The sequence below is a fragment of the Odocoileus virginianus genome, chromosome 29, assembly GCF_023699985.2.
Source record: "Odocoileus virginianus isolate 20LAN1187 ecotype Illinois chromosome 29, Ovbor_1.2, whole genome shotgun sequence".
Classification (NCBI taxonomy): Eukaryota; Metazoa; Chordata; class Mammalia; order Artiodactyla; family Cervidae; genus Odocoileus; species Odocoileus virginianus.
Window position 1 is genome coordinate 6,505,892 of NC_069702.1, and position 22,865 is coordinate 6,528,756.

Consider the following 22,865-nt stretch of genomic DNA (forward strand, 5'->3'; position numbering starts at 1 on the left):
TTAATACTTTAAAAGATGTAGGTTAAAACAAAACTAATGAAGCATATTTCCTTATGAGTATTGTATTTCCTTTAGGTTTTTCAGCCCATGTTAATGGAATATTTTACCTATGAAGAGCTTAAGGATATTAAAAAGAAAGTGATTGCACAGCACTGCTCTCAGAAGGATACTGCAGAGCTCCTTAGAGGTCTTAGCCTCTGGAATCAAGCTGAGGAGCGGCAGAAGTTTTTTAAATATTCTGTGGATGAAAAGTCAGATAAAGGTGAGAGTCATATGTTTAGATAGCTAATGGTTTATTCATCCCAAGGCCATTTACTTCTTGTTGTTACAAACTTAATATTTTGTTTGAAAAATAATTGAAGCCATTTCTTTTCAAGTATAGTAAATTTAATTGAGGACAATAGTTTCTTAGAATTTATTGTTGTCTGTGATAAATTATCGGCTTCCTTGGTGGCTCAGTGGTAAAGAATCCTCCTGCCAATACAGGAGACAGGAGTTTGATCACTGGGTGGGGAAGATCCCTTGGAGAAGGAAATGGCAACCCATTCCTGTATTCTTGCCTCGGAGATCCCATGGACAGAGGAGCCTGGTGATCTACAGTCCATGGAGTTGCAGAAGAATTGGACAAGACTTAGCAAGTAAACACCAGTGATAATTTATACAGCTCATTTATTTGGGCCACATGCAATATAGTGTTTCTTAAAGTAGTTTATATATAATAATAATAGTATTGATTAGCAATAATAACTGTCAATATTACTTATATGTAATATTTTAATAATATTTCAGTAATACTAGGTATTATTGCCAATCAAAATTATTGGAAACTACCATATATAGAGCACTTTTGCAGTGTCATCCAATTTTCTCAGCTCCACTGACCACAGTGGCTGTTTATATCTGTCCCTGTTTTTTTTTTTAATCAGTTTTCAAAATCATTTGATGCTTATAGTTTCATCTTTACCTTTTCTCATAGCTTATATGCAGAAATACACAGGGGAGTGAGTATGAGAGGCGTAGTTTTTCTGTGTATAGTCACTTTGAGAAAATAAATGACAAATGGAAATAAAATATGCCTGCTTTATTTCTTAACAGACTGTTTCCTCATTTTTATTCTTTCTTTTCTTCGATAACTCTGCGTTTTAAAACATCATTAAATAAAATTATTGGTATCCTTAGGCTAGTAAAGATTCCTTTGCTTTTGCTAGATGAGCATAGCAATGACATTCCTTAAATTGCTCTAAAGTCTTTGAAATTGGTCCTTTTCTCTTATTTTTGGCACAAAGTAGGTGAGATGCATGTTGAACGTGTTGAAACTAAATTGTTTTTATAGCGTAAGCTGTAATTAAACCCATAAAGCTTATGTGCTTCACTCTGAAGTACAGCTTCTGCCTTACACACCAAGCCAAGACCTGTTGTGTCTGGTTTAGTTGTAATTATAACATAGGATTTAAAAACACCGTACTTGTTACATTGAATTTTCCCATTCTTTCAAAGTAAATTATAGCTGTGCTGTGTTTGAAATATTTGCCATTTGAAAAGGGTTAGTTTAAAGTAATTTGATGATAGCATTTCTTTATTTAAGTTGCTTTGTGAAAGACAAGTGTATAAGATATTCAAATTCCTCTCACTACTTTAATGATGAAATTTTTTTTTTTTTTGAAACTTTTTTATATTCTTTGTTGTATATCTCATTTTCAGTGTTCCTTTGAAATATTGCTACTGAAATAATACGTTATAGGCGATTGGATATCCAGTGACTGTTTTCTGTAATAGTTGCTGACAAAAGATCCTTGGTAAAATGTATACCAGCATTAGAAATATTTACATTATGTTGTCTCAACTGGCTCTTAAATGGGATAAGTAGATTAGGGCACCTAAAGGTTAAAGAGGTCAGGTTTCACGAGCTCTTATAAGAAATGTGAAAATCAAAGAGGAAACACAAGGGAGATACTTGTCATGCATGAACGGAAAACATGGTGAGGTCGGTATGTCATTATAAATGCCTTGGAGATCTCATAATCTGGCTGACTCTATACTTGCTGACTTAAAGCTGTGTAACCTGTTGGATTCCTTTTTCAAATGATGCTTCTTATACTATAAAGTGAGCATTGTTTTTTTTTTTTTTTGGTGACGCTTTTGTAAAAGGAAGTCAGTTCTGTGTTCATTACTGTAGCTCCCACTGATGCAGTATGATTTGGGCCATGATAGTTTAACCCTGAAGATCCTTAGCAAGTTTAACATCTCCATGTTACCTCTAATCCATGTTATTTCCTTTTCACACCTTGCAAGCAGGAAGGAGTGGACTTTAGGCACTGGATTTTACTTATGTGATTGTAATTTCTTACTGCATTTGCTCTTGTAGCCTTTGATGTTAAACTTTTCCTTTTTTATTTCAGAAGCAGAGGTGTCAGAACAGTCCGCAGGTATAACTCACCTTCCTCCTGAGGTAATGGTGTCAATCTTCAGTTACCTTAATCCTCGAGAATTATGTCGCTGCAGTCAAGTGAGCACTAAATGGTCTCAGCTGGCAAAGACTGGATCACTCTGGAAGCATCTTTACCCTGTTCATTGGGCCAGAGGTAGGTAAAGAGATGCTTCATTTGTTTTAAAAATATTTTAGTCTTTTTTTTTTTTTTAGGTGAATACATATAGACATTAATAAGTAAGGCCAGAGAGGGAAACTCTGAAAGGTTGACTAAAAGCTAGGTTTTATAGTTAGATTATAGGTCTGTCTTTGTGTACGGTTTGTAAAAGCTAGCAATGCTTAAGTATTCATGGGTGAATTGTGTGATGTGTGCAATTTCCTTTCAAATAATTAGGAAAAAATAATTGGGGATGGAATGAAAAATAATTGGCAAAACACTGATAATTGTTGAAGATAGGTGATAGATACATAGGTGTTCGTTATCCTACTTGTTTAATGCTGCTTATTCCTACTTTTGACTGTTTGGAATTTTCCGTAACAGAAAGTTAAAACTAAAATTAATAGGTTGTCAGAGCAACTTTAAATAGTTAGATGAGTATTTTAGAAATATAGAGTAAATTAATCTGATAAAATTTAAAAATGAGGAAGTATTGTTTCCATTTTGAAAGTGGCTCAAGATAACTGAATCTGTTTTTGTCTATAGCATATTTTTTTGTGATTAGTTATGCCTCATGCTCTAACTTAACTGTTTTGAATTAGTTAATTTCATTGTGCTAAGGTAATTTTATATGTAAAGAAAGAAAATTTTGTTTTCATGAGTATATGATGCAGTCATGGTATAAATGTAACTAATATGGCATTTATTCTTCTGTCACTGAATTAAAACAATTTTTCTAGGTGAGTATTTACCTCAAATTTACATTGATTTTTAAAAAAAATTTTTTTCTGTAATTTGTCACTTTGACATGGAAATATATATTATTTTACATAAGCTATAAACCTAATTTTAAAAGTTTTATTTTTTATATTAATATGTAGCACTTTTAAAATAGGCTTTTGCTGGGTATTTAATTTTTTTCATTAAGCTATTTGGAATATTGGGTAGACTTATATAATCCAAATGATTAGAATTATTATTTTAATGTGGAATAACTTTTTCTATTGAGGATAATAATATATTAAGTGAAAAGTCAAATAAAGCAAGTTTGGATATATCAAATATTTTTTTAATTGTATCTTTGATTATGAAAAATTACTTATTAATGCATAATTAGGTACTGTTTGATATAAAGATCAAATATAAACGGTAGGCTAGATTTCTGTGATGTTAGCTATATCTTGTATATGCTGTATGTTGCTTTTTTCTCTTTTTAATATACTTAAAAAGTTCGACCCAATAAAAATGATGTTAATTTATTTACGGTATTTGTTTCCTGTTGTTCTTGATCACAGTTGATTTACCCCTTCCAAAGGATGTTTTGAAATGTCCCCTGTTTTGAAATGGAGGCGTTCTTGTTTGTCCCAGCTTGGAGTATTACACTGACATCCATAGAGTGGAGGCCAGAATTGCTGCTCAACACCGCCCAGTGCATGGGAGGGCCCTCTGCAAGGAAGACTTAGCCAGTCCAGAATATCATTTCCGTCCACTTCAGTCGCTCAGTTGTGTCTGACTCTGCGACCCCATGGCTCATCCTCTGTTGTCCCATTCAGAATATCATTGGTGCTAAGGTTGAAGATCCTTAACCTTAGAATCCAGTCAATCCTAAAGGAAATCAGTCCTGAAAATTCTTTGGAAGGACTGATGCTGAAGCTGGAAACTCCAGTACTTTGACCACCTTATGCGAAGAATGGACTTATTGGACAAGACCCTGATGCTGGGAAAAATTAAGGGCGGGAGGAGAAGGATGAGATGGTTGGATGGCATCACCAAGTTGATGGACCTGAGTTCGAGCAAGCTCCGGGAGTTGGTGATGGACAGGGAGGCATGGCATGCTGCAGTCCGTGGGGTCACAAAGAGTTGGACACGACTGAGTGACTGAACTGAACTGAAGATTGAGGAGCGCTAAGTTATTGATAGGTGTACTAATGTTAGGAGTTCAGAAATTTAATTGTGCATAGTCTTTTTCACAGTCAAGTAATTTCATTTCAGTGCATTCTGCGGGATCTTTAAATGTATGGTTTACCATACTCTTTTCCTTTGACTTCTGTTCCCACCTACTTCTGAATTGCGGACTAATTCAGTGCTGAATTAGAAAGTCTTGCTTCCTTTTGTTTATTAGCTGTGGTAATGGAGGTATTGCTGGAGCCAGTGTTGAAGCCACAGCAAGGGAAAAAGGTGTGGTTGTTTTCAGTGATTTCTGAAATTGCATGTTAAGACTGTTGATAATTATTTGTCATAGTTCTTTTGGTGTGTCTGAAATTGAATTTTGTGCTTATTTAAGTGTACTTTTTAAAATCACAATTGAGTATTTCTGACAATAGCTAGCTCATTGCCTAGAGCTCATGTATTTTTTTGTGCAGAGGTTTTTGTTATAAATAAGTTACTTTAGGAGAAGAAGAAAGAAAATAGTTTTTTTTTTGTTGTTGTTGTTGTTGTTGTTTTAATGATAGCCAGTCTAATCTTGGGCTTCCCTGCTGTCTTAGACAGTAAAGAATCCGCCTGCAATGCCAGAGACCTGGGTTTGATCCCTGGGTTGGGAAGATCTCCTGGAGGAGGGCATGGTAACCCACTCCAGTATTCTTGCCTGAAGAATCCCCGTGGACCAAGGAACCTGGTGGGCTACAGTCCATGGGGTTGCAAAGAGTCGGACACAATTGAGAGACTAAGAGCACAGTCCGATCTTACTTTGTTCCTTTTGTTTGTTTGTTGAGTAGGTGACTGGTATAGTGGTCCTGCAACTGAACTTGATACTGAACCTGATGAGGAATGGGTGAAGAATAGACAAGATGAAAGTCGTGCTTTTCAGGAGTGGGATGAAGATGCCGATATAGATGAATCTGGTAAGCTATGTTTAGAATTAAAACTGTTACATGGTGCTTTAATAATTAATGTTACATTTATGTAACAGGTATTTAGGTGCTAGGATTTATGTAGTTTGTGTTTTCTAAAGTAACTGGTGTTTTTAAGCCTACTGCTTTTAAAACTTTGACAGAACAGTAAGTGTACTTAAAATTCTGTTTCATTTTTAATTGTGTATAGGCTTGATTCCCACATGCTTTTATATTTATGCAAACACCTCAAAAATCAGAAAGTGACGGCTTTTTTCCCTATTGAAGTGATACACATGCACTGTAGTGCTCTTCAGTCTACATGCGTTTTTAGGGGCACTTCATTTGACCAGCTCAGTAGTGTTTATGAGTTGTCTGTGGCCCAGAGGAAGCACCATGAAGCTGCTGAACCTGTTTATTCATTTGTAAACAGTCATGCCACTTGCCTCATGTGGTGGCTGTAGAATTAAGAGGTAATATATATGGGAACTCATTGTAAATGGTAGAGGATTTTATAAACTAGTGTAGGCATTCATTAAGCACTGTGGGAGAATTCAGAGGTGACTAAGACTTGACCTTGCCCTCAGAGAACTCACAGACCGGAGAATTGAGAATACAAGGTTCTTAATCATGGTGCATGTTGGAGAGCGCTGTGGTAGAGGTGCAGAAAGATGCTCTTTGAGGATATGGAGGAGAAAGATGCAAATTCTGTCTTGATGTTATCCTAGCTAATGATTATTAAAGGAGGATGAAGTAGTAAAAAGAAAGAATTGATAAATAAGATATTCTTATACATCATAAAATTGAACCTGTAGGAATTTTTTATTTGTAAGCTGCCCACTTATAGTCAGCTGGTCTGGCAAAAGAGCTAAACTTGTGGAAAGTAAGGACTATAAATACAGAGATGACTCTTTCAGTATCAGGTTCATTTTTATGAAATAAGCAATGTGGCATAGTTTTAAATGTTTTGAAGGTGTCATATAAGGAAGAGGTCTATTCTAGTGGTATTTGGTGATTTGCTTACTCTGCGGCAGCCACTTTTTTTGCATGAGGTTAATAGGTAACAAAATGGAAAAAAATCCTTGGCTTTGTTTAGCTCAAAATTTAGAGGAGGCTGCTGACAGTAAACACAGGCAAAATATGTACTTTATTAGATAGTATCAAGTGCTGTGGAGAAAAAGAATGGAAATGTGTGCCAGGAAGAGAGGAAAGAAGTTAGCATTTCCCATAGAGTGGTAAGTAAGGTCTTTTGTGAAATTTGAGCGAAGACCTGAAGGAGTTACGGTCTTTAGTCTTATGTCACCTTAGGGAAGTGAAAGTTGTTCAGTCGTGTCTGACTCTTTGTGACCACATGGACTATACAGTCCTTGGAATTCTCCAGGCCAGAATACTGGAGTGGATAGCCATTCCCTTCTCCACGGGATCTTCCCAACCCAGGGATCGAACCCAGGTCTCCCGCATAGCACACGGGTTCTTTATCAGGTGAGCCCCAAGGGAAGCCTAAAAATACTGGAGTGGTATCCAGTCCCTTCTCCAGGGGATCTTCCCGACTCAGGAGTTGAACCAGGATATCTTGCATTGCAGGCGGATTCTTTACCAACTGAACTATTAGGAAGACTTGATTTACCCATTCTAAAAAAATCAACTTATAATATCCATGTTGAGTTTTAAAGATCTTATAAAACTTAATGTGTTTATATCAGCTCTTAAAGATAGGCAAAGAGACAACTATTGTTTTCTTTCACATTGAAAGGGAAGGGTTAAGGTTATAATGGTGGAGCCTTTCTAAGGTAATATATCTGTTTAGCTGTGTAGTGCATCTAAGACTAAACTTGGATCTGCCGTCTATGTTAGTACTTTTTCAGCTTAGCTGTCTTTACTAGTCTTGCAGAGAAGTTATTACTCTTCATAGGATGTTTTGTTTTCTTTTTCTTAGGATTTCATAGTAAACAGTACATATTTAGAGAACCACAGAAACAAAAGAATCATTTGGAAATAAAATTATAGTAGAATAAATAGGGTTCACTAAAAGTCATTTTTATCCCTATATTCCACATTTATGTTTGGCTAAAGGAAGAATTTAGAATAATATCTCTAACATGGAAACAGTCACAAATTCAGAGTTACTCTTTCTACTTAAATTTCTTTTGTCTGCTACACTCAATTTTGTGTTAAATGAGACCTCCTCAGCTTCTCCTGTTGAACTATTTTATGTTTAGAGACATTCGAGTTAGATTGCGAGAAAGCAATAGGATAAGATTATTCATTCATTGTTTTTAGTATAGTGTGTTTTTTTTTCCCGTATATCAAATTGGGTTTTTTGTTTGTTGTTTGGTTTTGGTACTTGTTACAGTATTGCATCCTTTTTTAAACATCTAAGCTTTATAGAAGTTATTAAGTGAAAAGCAAAAGCTTTGCTCAGTTTTAAATTCTTAAAAATTCTAAGATATTTTTCCTTCCTTGCTTCATTAGGCCCAACCTAACTTAACTTGTTTCAAATCTCTTCTAGGTCCATGTCCCTTTTATTTATGTAAGATAATGAATGATAATTTTTATTATTTTTACTGTGGTTCATTTTCCTCTTCATATCCTGTATTCTTTTGAAGAACTTGCACTGTTCTTTAGGTAGTCAAAATGTTTTTTCCAAAATTTTTTCAGTACCTGAAACTGGGGTTATTTTTTTTTTTCTCCATTTATTTTTATTAGTTGGAGGCTAATTACTTTACAATATTGTAGTGGTTTTTGTCATACATTGACAAGAATCAGCCATGGATTTACATGTATTCCCCATCCCGATCCCCCCTCCCACCTCCCTCTCCACCCGATTCCTCTGGGTCTTCCCAGTGCACCAGGCCCGAGCACTTGTCTCATGCATCCAGCCTGGGCTGGTGATCTGTTTCACCCTAGATAATATACATGTTTCGATGCTGTTCTCTCGAAACATCCCACCCTTGCCTTCTCCCACAGAGTCCAAAATTCTGTTCTGTACATCTGTGTCTCTTTTTCTGTTTTGCATATAGGATTATCGTTACCATCTTTCTAAATTCCATATATATGCGTTAGTACACTGTATTGGTCTTTATCTTTCTGGCTTCACTCTGTATAATGGGCTCCAGTTTCATCCATCTCATTAGAACTGATTCAAATGAATACTTTTTAATGGCTGAGTAATATTCCATGGTGTATATGTACCACAGTTTCCTTATCCATTTGTCTGCTGATGGGCATCTAGGTTGCTTCCATGTCCTGGCTATGATAAACAGTGCTGCAATGAACATTGGGGTGCACGTGTCTCTTTCAGATCTGGTTTCCTCAGTGTGTATGCCCAGAAGTGGGATTGCTGGGTCATATGGCAGTTCTATTTCCAGCTTTTTAAGAAATCTCCACACTGTTCTCCATAGTGGCTGTACTAGTTTGCATTCCCACCAACAGTGTAAGAGGGTTGGTTCCCTTTTCTCCACACCCTCTCTAGCATTTATTGCTTGTAGACTTTTGGATAGCAGCCATCCTGACTGGCGTGTAATGGTACCTCATTGTGGTATTGATTTGCATTTCTCTGATAATGAGTGATGTTGAGCATCTTTTCATGTGTTTGTTAGCCATCTGTATGTCTTTGGAGAAATGTCTGTTTAGTTCTTTGGCCCATTTTTTGGTTATTTTTGATCTTCCCTCCGTTAATTAGCTTTAGAAGAAAATTACCTTCAACCTTGAATCATGTAAAAAATTTCTCCCTTCCCTCCCATTTCAACTTTTTTCCCCCTTTGTCTCTTTTCAGTTGATATCAGAACTGTTAAATGTTAAGTGCTGGCCAATGAGAACTTGTCCATTAAATTTGCTTTGCATATATAAAGGAGTTTAAGGAGAGCAAAAAGTATTTCATTTTTAATAATATAGTGATTCCTTGAGTAGCCTGATTATAAGTGGTGTGTCATTTTCTTAGACTTTTGAATTCATTTTCTAGAAGAGTCTGGAGAGGAATCGATTGCTATCAGCATTGCACAAATGGAGAAACGTTTACTCCACGGCTTAATTCATAATGTTCTACCATATGTTGGCACTTCTGTAAAAACTTTAGTATTAGCCTACAGCTCTGCAGTTTCCAGCAAAATGGTAGGTATAAATTTGCACTAGCTTGGGTGTTAAGAAAAAGTAGCAGTGATCTCCATTTGGTTTGCTTATTGCTAAGCTTGAGAAAAATAACTTTACCCATGAGTGTGCCTTCCCATAGGTAGGCATACACTGCCCATTTTCTTCTTTTTTCATTTCAGTTCTCATAGTAATCTTTGTAAGTAGATATCATTGCTACACATTATAGAAAAGGAAACAGAGACCAAGAGAGGTTAAATAATTTACTTAGTTTCACAGATGTTAAGTGACGAAGCCCAGGTTTTTTGTTTTAAAATTTTTTTTTGCCGCACCATGTGGCATGTGGGATCTTAGTTCCCTGACCAGGGATTGAACCCAGGCCTCTTGGCTTATAGGCATGGATTCTTAACCCCTGGACTATCAGGGGAAGTCATACATGACTCTTTATAATATGTAAGGCATGGTAAGGTGGGCAGATGAGATTAAATCACAGTTTTATAAAAGATGATCTTGTGACATCCTGCATCAGAATCTTCTTGGGTATTCCTTAAAAATGTAAATTAATAAAAACAGATTTTCTGGGGTTTCCTCACAATATATATTTGTAATGCAGAATTGAAGTGATTTTTACATGCAAAAAAGTTTGAGAACTCCTGGATATATTGTTCACTAAAAGTTACGTCTCTAACCCTAACTAAGCATCTGCAGATCTTCACAGTGATTTTTTTTTTACCCCTTTTAGGTTAGGCAGATTTTAGAGCTTTGTCCTAATTTGGAGCATTTGGATCTCACCCAAACTGACATTTCAGATTCTGCGTTTGACAGGTTAGTTATTTTTGAGTATTTAAATTTGATGATTTCTAACTATGAATTGATAGAATTGTTCTGTAGTTTTTCATTTGCATCATTGCCACTGAATCATACTATTAGTTTTTGCTATCAAATTTTGGTCATGTTATGGCGATAACTTGATGGCAACCTCCAATTCTTCATTCTTGTCTTTAGGTCCCAAAACTTGTATCGTCCTGTCATCGTTGTAACCTCCTCCTGTGTCTAGGCTCTTGAGCAGTGCTGCAGGGGTGTAGACTGGGGCTGTTCTAAAGACGCTTTCGTTTTCAGTGAGTCTCGCAGTGCCCTTTGGCAGAGCTCGCTCTTACTCTTCATACTTACTCTGAAGTTCTGACACTTATTTTCAAGCTGTATTCAGACTTTGTTTCCTTGGATGCTGCTACTTTCCTCCTCCTTCTGCCTCACCCTGCCCTTTCCCACCCTAGTATTTATATCAGTACCTGTCTTCCTGTTCCAGAGAGGGCAGTGTACGCTTCCCTGGCTAAGGCTAATTCTCTACTAGTTCCTGGAGCTTGTTCTTCTGAAACAATTAGTTCCCAGTTACTCCTGTTATCTTTGCATATTTCTGGCATCTAAAAAAATTCTTGACAATAGATATTCAGTAAATGTTTGATTGATTATATAAGATTTAAACTCTTTCCTGTAGTTTCCATTTATTTACATATAAATAAATTCTTTTGAAGAATTTAACGATATTCACGAATAGTCTTGTTACTTCTTAATTAACAGTTGGTCTTGGCTTGGTTGCTGCCAGAGTCTTCGGCATCTTGATCTATCTGGATGTGAAAAAATCACAGATGTGGCTCTAGAGAAGATTTCTAGAGCTCTTGGAATTTTGATGACTCATGAGAGTGGCCTTTTAAAAACTTCTACAAGCAAAGTTACTTCGACTACATGGAAAAATAAAGACATTACCCTGCAGTCCTCCAAGCAGTCTGCCTGTGTGCATGATGTAACTAACAAGGATATTGGAGAAGAAGTAGATAATGAACACCCCTGGACTAAACCTATTTCTTCTGACGATTTCACTTCACCTTATGTGTGGATGTTAGATGCTGAAGATTTGGCTGATATTGAAGATGCTGTAGAATGGAGACATAGAAATGTTGAAAGTCTTTGTGTAATGGAAACAGCATCCAACTTCAGTTGTTCCTCCTCTGCTTGTTACAGTAAGGACATGGTTGGACTAAGGACTAGTGTCTGCTGGCAACAGCAGTGTGCTTCTCCGGCCTTTGCGTTTTGTGGTCATTCATACTGTTGTACAGGAACAGCTTTAAGAACTATGTCAGCTCTCCCAGAGTCTTCCGCGCTGTGTAGAAAAGCACCAAGGACTAGACTGCTTCGGGAAAAAGACTTAGTTTACTCTGGGAGTGAAAAATCTGACCAAGAGACTGGGCGTGTGCTTCTGTTTCTCAGTCTGTCTGGGTGTTACCAGATCACAGACCATGGGCTCAGGTGAGTAATCAGTTGCAGAGTGTTAGGAAACGGACGTGTTCGCCTCAGTGGGGTGTAAAATTTTGAATTTAAGTCATTCCTTTCAGCTGGTTTGTTTAACTGAAAGAGTTAACCGCTTCAGCTGTATTGCACTGTTGGAATGATATAACTTCAGCGTGACGTTTCAGTCATTTCAGTTCATTTGTGACGAGGACAAACTTAAAAGTTTAACAAATACTTAGCAAATACCTCCAACACATTTGCTCAGGTGCTTTAGTGGATGTAAAGCTGAATAAGATAGGTTTTACCCTCTATGACTTGTAACAGAGAAGGAATACGCATCTTCTGTGTATTATGTGTGTACATTCTCTAAGGGATGTTGGATTACAGATTCCCTGAGGCTGAGAGAGAGAGGCCTCTCATCCAGTTGCAGCAAATGATCAGAAAATGTAATGAAAAGAGGACCCTGACTTGAGCTTTGAAGAAAGACGAGGGATATTGATGAATGACAGAAGGAGAAGAGACCATTCCAGGCAGTAGCGGTCATATGAGCCCACAGTAAAGTGCCCGCCAGCCAGGAGACGCGGGTTCGATCCTTGGGTCAGGAAGATCCCCTGGAGAAAGGCGTGGCAACGCATTCTGGTACTCTTGCCTGGAGAATCCCATGGGCAGAGGAGCCTGATGGGCTGCAGTCCATGGGGTCGCAAAGAGTCAGACACGTCTTATTGACTAAACAGCAACAGAAACGCTGTGTATCTGTTGTTAGGTTATTTTGTTGTTACAGTTGTTCTCAGCATTAATAGTGTGCAGTATTTGTTTTGATTATCTGTGACATGAGCCTTCAGAAATTGATTTCATGTTTTCTCTTTTACCCTATCATAGACTTGAATTTTACTCAGGCTCTTTAATGGGTGTCAGGCATGTTAAACGGTGAAAATTCATCCAGCATAAAGCCTAATAATCCCTCTTGTCTTTTAAGTATGGTCTTTAGCAGATTAAGTTGGACTCTGGGGAATATTCAAAGGAGATTTGGTTTTCTGGTTTGATTGTAGTGAAGGATGTATATTGGGGAATAGTGGGCAATAAGGCTATGACACTTTAAATTCAGGGAAGAATTCATTGGGGGAATGGGGGACATAGGAACTACCTTAGGAACTGCAGTTTGAGTGCAGCTCAGATTTTAAAAAGTGCAGCTGTTTTAATTAGATTATCTTGGTAATGATTATCTACTATGTGACTTGCCCTCTTCCAACTGATAGGAGTCCAGAGTAAATGAGACAAAGTCCTTGCTTTCATAGAGTTTACAATCTAATGGTAGAAGTAAGACAAGAAAAGTAAACTATCAGACAGAATAGTCAATCTTTTAAAATTTAGTAAACCTTTTTAAATCTTTTTTGTGGCCAAACATGGTCTAAGTATTCCTTGTGCACTTGAGAAGAATGAGTATTCTGCTGTTGACTGGAATGTTCTCTATGTTTGTTAGGACTATCAGTTTATAGTGTAGTTCAAGTTCTCTGTTTCCCTCTTGGTCTTCTTCCATTGTTCTATCCGTTATTGAAAATGGAGTATTGAAATCTCCAACTGTTTTTGGAGGACTGTTTGTTTTTCCCCTTAGTTCTTTCACTTTTGTGTATTTTGGAGCTCTGTTAAATGTGTGTGTGTTCATAATTTTTTTAATCTTTTGAGTGGCGTGGTGAGCCTTTTGCTAATATATCCTTTGTTTTTTAAAGGTTACCTTTTTAAAATTTAAAATCTCTTTCATTTCACAATGTTATAGCCCCCCAGCTCTCTTTTGGTTACTTTGTTTTGGCCATGCTTTGTGGCAGGTTGGACCTAGTTCCCCAACCATAGATTCAGCCAGTGTACCCTGCAGTGTACCTGTGGCATCTTAACCACAGGACTGCCAGGGAAGTCCTCTCTTTTGGTTGCTTTTTGCATGGAAATCTTTTCTCATGCATTCCTTTTTAACCTCTTTGTGGTTTTGCGTCAAAAGTGAGGTCTGTAATACAGAGTGTATAGATGGATCCATGTTTTTAAAATTTTTTGATTAAAATTTTAAAAAATCTGTTGTCTGCTAATTGCTACCTTTTGGTAGGAGAATCTGATGGATTCGTATTTGAAGTAATTACTGATGGGGGGACTTTATGCCATATAGCTGTTTCTTTTCCTTATGACTTTCATGCTTTTGACTTTCATGCTTTTTTTCCTTATTTTCTCAGTGATGTCCTCTTTTTATGTTTTGTTTGTTGTAGTATACCATTTGATTCCCTTTCCCCCCATTTTCTTTATTTTTTAAAGTTTTTTTCTTGGTTATCTTAACGGATAAAACTAACACCTTGAAACTTAAAAACGATGTAGTTTGATAATCAGCTTAGTTTCAATCATGTACAAATACCCTACTCTTGACATCTCTGTCTCATCTCCGTTTATATTGTTATAGGTACAGGTTACATCTTTTTTTTTTTTAAACCTCAACATGAATCAGCCATAGGTATACAAATACCCCCTCCCTTTTGAACCTCCCTCCCCTCTCCCCATCCCACCCCTCTAGGTTGATACAGAGCCCCCGTTTGAGTTTCCTGAGCCACACAGCAAATTCCCGTTGGCTGTTTATTTTACAAAGGGTAATTTAAGTTTCCATGTTACTCTTTCCGTACATCTCACCCTCTCCTCCCTTCTCCCCATGTCTATAAGTCTATTCTCTATGTCTGTTTCTCCATTGTTGCCCCGTTTATACATAATACAAAGTAGAAAGTGAAAGTCGCTCAGTCATGTCCAACTCTTTGCGACCCCATGGACTTTATACAGTCCATGGAATTCTCCAGGCCAGAATACTGGGGTGGGCAGCCCTTCCCTTCTCCAGGGGATCTTCCCAACCCAGGGATCAAACCCAGGTCTCTTGTATTGCAGCCAGATTCTTTTACTAGCTGAGCTACAAGGGAAACCCAAGAATATTGGAGTGGGTAGCCTATCCCTTCTGCAGCGGATCTTCCTGACCCAGGAATTGAACCAGGGTCTCCTGCATTGCAGGAAGATTCTTTACCAACTATCAGGGAAGCTCTTTATACTTTGTGTACCCTTTAATATAGATTTATAATGAACATTTTATGCTTTTGTATGTGCATTTCTAACTAATCACTTCCTGCTTTCAAACGGTATTATACGACTTCGCAAAGAATGTAAGAATCTTCAGAGAGTAAGCTCTTGTTCCCCTCCCCATTCTTTGTGCTGTTTTTGTTCTATATTTTATTTCTATAAAAGTTTTAAACTCTATAATAACATTGTTAATATTTTTTCTTTGAACAATTGTATTTTAGAAAAAGAAATTAACAAATCTTGTTTCACCTTTTTTGGCATGCTTCTTTTGTAAAGTTTCATGTTTCCATTTGGTATTATTTTTCTTTTGCCTGCCAAGTCCTCTGTAGTTTTTCGCACTGTAAGTCTTCTGACAGTAAAAACTCTTATCAACTCTTGTCTGGAGAGCTCTTTATTTCACTTTGATTTTATAAAGATTTTCACTGTTTATAGAAATCAAGTTGGTAGTTTTGTTTTAGCTCTTTTAAGATGTTCCATTGTCTTTCAGCTTGCGTAATTTATGAGAATTGTATTCAGTTTTTATCTTCATTCTTCTGTATGTAATGCATGTTTTTTTCTTAAGCTGCCTTAAAAACTTCATTTCTGTTTTGAAAGCAGTTAGCACATGGTATGCCTTCGTGTAGATATGGATATCTTGCTTGGGATATCTTACTGAGATTCTTGGATCTGTTGTTTCTAGCTTTCATGAAATTGAAAAACAAGATTCATCCGTGATTTCCTCTAGTACTTTTTCTCTCTTCGTTATTCTGTAACCCTTGCTTCCTGCTGGGAGTTCATGTATGTCAGATTTCTTGATGCTGTCCATAGGTCACTTGATTGTAATAGTTCCCTGACTGTCATAACAAAGTACCACAAACTAGGTGGTTAAAATGACAGGAATTTATTCCCTCACAGTTCTGGAGACTAGAGTTCTGTAATCAAGGTATTGGCCAAACCATGCTCCCTTTGAAAACTTTTAAGGGAGCGTCTTTTCTTAAGTATTCCTACCTCTTATGTAACTAGGTGTTGCTTGGGCTGTGGCAGTAGCCCCGGTCTCTGCCTCGGTGTTCTTCACACGGCCGTCCCATTTTTGTGTCTGTGTATTTATGCATCTTCACATGGCATTATCTGTGTGCGTGTGTGTGTGTGTATGTGTGTGTGGACATCAGTCTTGCTGGATTAAGGAACCCTAATGACCTAATCTTAACTTGATTAATTCTGCAAAGATCATATTTCCAACTGGAGTCACCCTTATGATACTGAGGGTTAAGGCTTCAACATATTTTTTTGAAGACAGAGGGGAAGGGGCACAGTTCAACTCATAATACTTAGTTTTTCCTTATTTTTTTCCTTACTGTTTTTGTTTTTCTCTTGGTGCTTTGTTTTGGTTCATCTGGTTGTTCTTCAAGTCCACGAATTGGTTTTACAGTGTTTAGTCGCTGCTGACTTCGTTCGGTGTACTTTTTATTTCAGATACTGTATTTTGTGTGTCTTGAAGTTTCATTTGGTGTACTTGTGTTCACCCCCATATACCTACACGCGTACACCTAAATACACAATGTATGTAAATGTATTAAAACATACCAAAATAGTAAAAATACATAAGATATTTTTCTGTTTCATTATGTTTGTATTTTCTTTTAAATTCTTGAGCATATTTAACATAAAATCTATTTTAAAGTCATTATGTATTAATTTCATCATCTTTATCATTTATTGGTCTGTTTATTGTTTGATTTGTTTTTTTATTCTTTGTATGTTTAATAGTTTTTGATTGGACACCAGATAATGTGAATTGTACAAAATCAATGAATTCTGGATTTTGTTCTGTTCTTTTAAAGATTACTGCTCTGAATCACTCCCTGATCTGTATTATCTCCTTAACTTGATATATTTCTAAAACTTTTTTTCTTATCACATGTATTATTAATACTTTGTTTAAATGTTTCTGTCTTTGGTTTAGGGCAGAGATTGTATTTTGCATTTTACTGTATAGGCCTGTGCCTGGCATACTTGGACATTGGTGATAAAAAGTAGGCTAGAGTTGTCTTTCTAGAATGCATTTCTTATTACTTGTTTTTACTCCTTTATCTAAGTCTTTCAGTGAGTCTAACTGCCCTTTGATTAAAGTTCACATTCTTGGCCCTTGATTGCCCCTGTAGTTTATCTCTTGTTACCTTCTTTAAGTATCTTTTACTTCTTCCCATCTTCATCTTTCACAAATAAAAGACATCAAATAGGTAAATATAAACATCACACACACACACAGACACACACGAGAACCTCCTTTCTTTAACCACACTTATCTATTTCCTTTTCCTCTAACGTATAGGCATATCTTGTTTATTGTACTTTGCTTCATCATGCTTTGCAGATCATTGCATTTCACACAGATTGGAGGTGTGTGGCAGCACTGCATTGAGCAGGTCTATCAATGCCATTTTTATAACAGTATTTGCTCACGTCACATCTCTTTGTTACACTTTAATTCTTCAAACTTTCATTATTATTATATTTGTTATGATGGTCTGTGACCAGTGATCTCTCATGGTACTATTGTTTTGGGGTGCCACAAACCATATAAGATGGCAGACTTAATTGATAAAGGTTGTCTGTGTGTGTTCTGACTGCTTCACCAACTGACTGTTTCCCTGTCTCTCTCCATCCTGAGACACAAAAGTATTGAAATTAGGCCAGTAAATAGCCCTATAAGTGACCTCTAATTGTTCAAGCAAAGGGAAGAGTCACACTTCTCTCACTTTAAATCAAAAGCTAGAAATGATTAAGCCAAGTTAAGAAGGCATGCCAGAAGTCAAGGCAGGCTGAAAACTAGGTCCTTTGCACCAGTTAGCCAAGTTGTAAAAGCAAAGGAAAATTTCTTGAAGGAATTAAAAATGCTACTTCATTGAACCAGTGAATGATAAGAAAGCAAAACAACCTTGTTGCTGGTAAGGAGAAAGGTACAGAGGTCTGGATAGAAGGTACTATACTAGCCACCGTATTCTTTGAAGCCAAAGTCTAACTCAGAGTAAAACCCTAACTCTCTTCAGAACTCTGTGACGGCTGAGAGAGGTGAGGAAGCTGCAGATGGAAAGTTGGAAGTCAGCAGAGGTGGATCATGAGGTTTAAGGAAATAAGCCATAATGTGTTAAAGTGCAAGGTGTTAGAAATTGCAGCAAATTTCTCAGAAGATCTAGCTAAGGTAAATAATGAAAGTAGCTACACTAAACAACAGATGAAACCACCTCATACTGAAAGAAGATGCCGTCTAGAACTTGCACAGCTACAGAGGCGAAATCAGTGCCTGGCTTCAAACGACAGCTGACTCTCTTGTTAGGAGTTAATGCAGCTGATGATTTCAAGTGGAAGCTAGTGCTTATTTACCATTCTGAAAATCTCATGGCCCTTAAGAAAGATGCTAAATCTACTTTGCTTGTGCTCTGTAAATTAAGTGACAAAGCCTGGATGACAGTGCGTCTGTTTACAACGTGAATTATTTAAGCCCACTGTTGAGATCTACTGCTCAGGAAAAAAAAAAGGCTTCTTTCAAAATATTGCTCAGAGACAATGTACCTGGTCACCCAAGAGTGATGGAAGTTTACAGTGAGATTAATGTTGTTTTCATGCCTGCTAACACAGCATCCATTCTGTAGCCTGTGGATCAAGGCAAAACTTCTAGCCCTATTCAACTTTTTGAAGTGCTGGTTGTGCGATGCGCAGTCGGTCATTGTTATGGAAGAGAATTGGGCCCTGTTTCTGTTGACCAGTGCTGGCTGTAGGCACTGCAGTTTTGGTTGCATCTCATTGATTTGCTGAGCATCCATTCTGCAGCCTGTGGATCAAGGCAAAACTTCCTAGCCCTCAACTTTTTGAAGCGTTGGTTGTGCGATACGCAGTCGGTCACTGTCATGGAAGAGAATTGAGCCCTCTTTCTGTTGGCCAATGCCGGCTGTAGGCACTGCAGTTTTTGTTGCATCTCATCGATTTGCTGAGCATACTTTAAAGATGTAATGGTTTTGCTGGGATTCCGAAAGCTGTAGTGGATCAGACAGGCAGCAGACCACCAAACAGTGACCATGATCTTTTTTCTGTGCAAGTTTGCCTTTGGGAAGTGCTTTAGGGCTTCTCAGTCCAGTCACTGAGTTGGTTATCGCTGGTTGTTGTATAAAGTCTACTTTTCATTGCACATCACAATCTGATGAAGAGAAGGTTTGTTATTGTATAGATTAAGAGAAAAAGACACTTCAGAAGGACAGTTCTTTAGATTTGTGGTCAGCTCATGCTGCTGCTGCTAAGTCACTTCAGTCGTGTCCAACTCTGCGGACCCCATAGACGGCAGCCCACCAGGCTCCGCCGTCCCTGGGATTCTCCAGGCAAGAACACTGGAGTGGGTTGCCATTACCTTCTCCAATGCATGAAAGTGAAAAGTGAAAGTGACGTCGCTCAGTCGTATCTGACTGTTCAAGACCCCATGGACTGCTGCCTACCAGTCTCTTCTGTCGATGGGATTTTCCAGGCAAGAGTACTGGAGTGGGCTGCCATTGCCTTCTCCAGGTCAGCTCATGAGGGACCCATTTATCAAGCTTTTTCACCTTTCCAATTTGCTGCAAATGCTGAGTGACCGCAGAACAGTTGACCTTCTTCAGCAGCGTCACGTGTAGTTGCAAGAGGATCAGCATTGGTGATTGCTCTCGGTTGGTTGTCAGCTTTCCATGGCTGTCCTCTGTGCTCCTTACCATCAGGGCTCTCGTCTCCTTTGCAAAACTTCTTGAACCACCACTATTGTACGTTAATTAGCATTTCTGGGCCAAATGTGATGCTGATGTTGCCAGTTGTCTCCACTGCTTTATGATCTATTTTGAACTCATAAGAAAATCACTCAAATTTACTTTTTGTCTAACATCATTTCCCTGGTCAAAAATAAAATACGGTAAAGAACCCACCTGCCAATGCTGAAGGCTCAAGAATTGTGGGTTCAGCCCGTGGGTTGGGAACATCCACTGGAAAAAGAAATGGTAACCCGCTTCAGTATTCTTGCCTGCAGAATCCTCCGGACAGAGGAGCCTGACAGGCTGTGGTCCATCTGGTTGCGAAAAGTCAGATACGTCAGAAGTGACTTAACATGCACACAATAAGTCATTAGCAAAAAGACAAAGCAAGAAATGTGCATTGAAATGATGTATAAGTTAACCACCTTTATTTAGGAAAGTATTCCAATGTCAAATGGCAGATTTCAACAATGCAAAATCTGCAGGTACTTTTGCAGCAGCCAGTTGTTGTTCCTTCACCCAGTCATGTCCGACTTCTTGCGACCCCATGGACTGCTCCCCTGTCCCTCACCATCTCCCAAAGTTTGCCCAAGTTCATGTCCATTGCATCGGTGATGCCATCCAGCTGTCTCATCATCCTCTGATGCCTTTTCTTCTGCCCTCAGTCTTTCCCAGCATCAGGGACTTTTCCAGTGAATTGGCTGTTCGCATCAGATGACCAGAATACTGAAGTTCATCTTCAGCATCAGTCCTTCCAACAAGTATTCAGGGTTGATTTCCCTTAAGATTGACTGATTTTATCTCTTTGCTGTCTGAGGGACTTTCAGGAGTCTTCTCCAGCACCACAGTTGGAAGGCATCAGTTCTTTGGTGTTCTGCCTTCTTTACGGTCCAGCTCTCACAACTGTACGTGACCGCTGGGAAGACCATAGCTCTGATGATACAGACCTTTGTTGACAGAGTAATGTCTCTGGTTTCCACCACACTGTCTAGATTTGTCATAGCTTTCCTTCTAAGAAGCAGTCGTCTTCTGATTTCATGGCTACAGTCACCATCTGCAGTGATTTTAGAGCCAAGAAGAGGAAATCTGTCATTACTTCCACCTTTTCCTCTTCTATTTGCCATGAAATAATAGGGCCAGATGCCATGGTGTGTTTTTTTTTTTAATTTTTTTTTTAATCTGGCTCTTTAACTCTTCTCCTTCATCCTCATCAAGAGGCTCTTTAGTTTCTCTTTGCTTTCTGCCATTAGAGTGGTATCATCTGCATGTCTAAGGTTGTTGATATTTCTCCTTCCTGTCTTGACTCCAGCTTGTAACTCATCCAGCCAGGTGTTTTTCATGATGTGCTCAGCATATAGGTTAAACAAACAGGGCGACAGCAGACAGCCCTGTCATACTCCTTTCTCAGTCTTGAACCAATCAGTTGTTCCATAGAGGATTCTACCGGTTGCTTCTTGACCTGCATACAGGTTTCTCAGGAGACAGATAAGATGGTCTGGTACTCCCATCTCCTTAAGCGCTTTCCACAGTTTATGATGATCCACACAGTCAAAGGCTTTGGTGTAGTCAGTGAAACAGAGGTGGATGTTTTTCTGGAATTACTTGGCTTTCTCTGTGACCAGCGAATGTTGGCAGTTTGATCTCTGGTCCCTCTTCCTTCTCTAAACCCAATTTGGACATCTGGAAGTTCTTGGTTTACATAATGCTGAAGCTTAACATGCAAGATTTTAAGCATGACCTTACTAATGTGGGAGATGAATGCAGTTGTCTGATGGTTAGCATATTCTGTAGTACTACCCTTCTTGGGAATTGCGATGAAGATTGACCTTTTCCAGTCCCATGGCCACTGGAATCTGCAGTTACTTTTGCACCAACGTAATAGCAATAAAATGTTTTTTATTAAGGTATGCATATAATTATTTAGACATTGCTGTTGTAAACTTAATAGACTCTAAGTATGATGTGAATATAACTTTTTTGCATGCACTAGAAAAACAAATTTGTATGACTTGCTTTATTGTGATAGCTACTTTGTTGCAGTGGTCTGGAACTTGACCTGGGATCGTCTCTGAGGTCTGCCTGTGCTGTATTTCTCTTGTCTTTATTCATTTGCTGTCTCTGTAACGTGTGTGTTGGCTGACTTCTGCTTGTTTCTATCTCCATTCCAGTTAAAATGTCGCTTTGTATGCGACCCCCTCTCCCTCAGGCCACCACCACCCTTAACTATATTCCCGGAAGAGCATTCATCATATAATTGTTTGTTTACTTTTGTCTTGTTTGTTATCCCACTAGAATCGGTGAGGTGAGTGAATGCATATGTAGCTCACTCAAGTGTGTTTGTGATAAGAAGTTTTATATTCCATGCAGTCTGCCTCAATGTCCTGAAAGTTTTTAAGTTTTAGAACATGAGGTAGTCTGTGCATTGAGGTACCTTCTGAGATCTTTTAGGTCCCTTTTTAGAAGCTGTTTTATTTTTTATTATGAGCTATTCAACTTTACAGGAAAAAGGATTCAATAAACTGTAAATCTTATATTGTCTTCCTTTAAAGATGTCTGTCTATAATTACTTGTCCCAGTGAAGACACAGAGGTTCTGAACTGCTGCTGCTGTTAAACTCTGGTAGGGATCAGGGAATCTGTGATTTAAGAAAAAGAATCAGTCTTTTTCAGTTAAAATATCAGGAGAAGTGTGCATTTAAATCTCTTATGTATATTGGGGTCTTGATAAACCCTTTTTGATTGACCAGTTTTTTCTTTTAAATATGCAGTGACAAAACATTAAAATGTATATACTGACATTTGTCCATTAGTGTTTCTCACTGAGTTTATAAATATTTCCCTAGTTTATTCTGATTTCAATAGTTTACATACTTTTACTTACCTTTACTTCCTAATTTCCATGTGCCTGTGTAATGATGCTAATTGTCTTTTTTTTTTTTTTTTTTTTTACTGAGTTTATTGTATTATAGGCTTTTTGATATCCCTGTTCAGATGGACTGTTGCTAGTTTTCCCAGTTTTTGCTGTTGCATACTGAAAATTGATGTTCTCAATTTTGCTCTTGATATTTTTCAGCTCTGCCATTGTCATTTTAGTCAATTTCTCATTTTACCGTTTTTGTATAAATAGTGTTTAAAAACTTCTTTTAAGGTGTGCCATGAAATCTGATGTTTTCATTTTTAGTGAAATGGAATTCACATTAAATCTATTTTTTTAAAGGATACAAATCAGTGGTTTTA

General features: G+C 37.8%; 1 protein-coding gene across 4 annotated transcripts in view; it reads left to right on the forward strand.

Annotated features, from left to right (window-relative positions):
- The window catches only part of FBXL5 (F-box and leucine rich repeat protein 5), a 44,136-nt gene that overhangs the window by 12,643 nt on the left and 8,628 nt on the right, over positions 1–22,865 (forward strand). For 3 of the 4 annotated variants that reach the window (XM_070458102.1, XM_020908467.2, XM_020908466.2), the window contains 6 exons: positions 76–262; positions 2,400–2,582; positions 5,303–5,428; positions 9,378–9,526; positions 10,245–10,327; positions 11,081–11,806. In XM_070458102.1, the coding sequence (XP_070314203.1) occupies positions 76–262; positions 2,400–2,582; positions 5,303–5,428; positions 9,378–9,526; positions 10,245–10,327; positions 11,081–11,806 (1,454 nt within the window). The remainder of the gene's footprint in view (positions 1–75; positions 263–2,399; positions 2,583–5,302; positions 5,429–9,377; positions 9,527–10,244; positions 10,328–11,080; positions 11,807–22,865) is intronic. The other variant, XM_070458103.1, reaches the window with a different exon arrangement.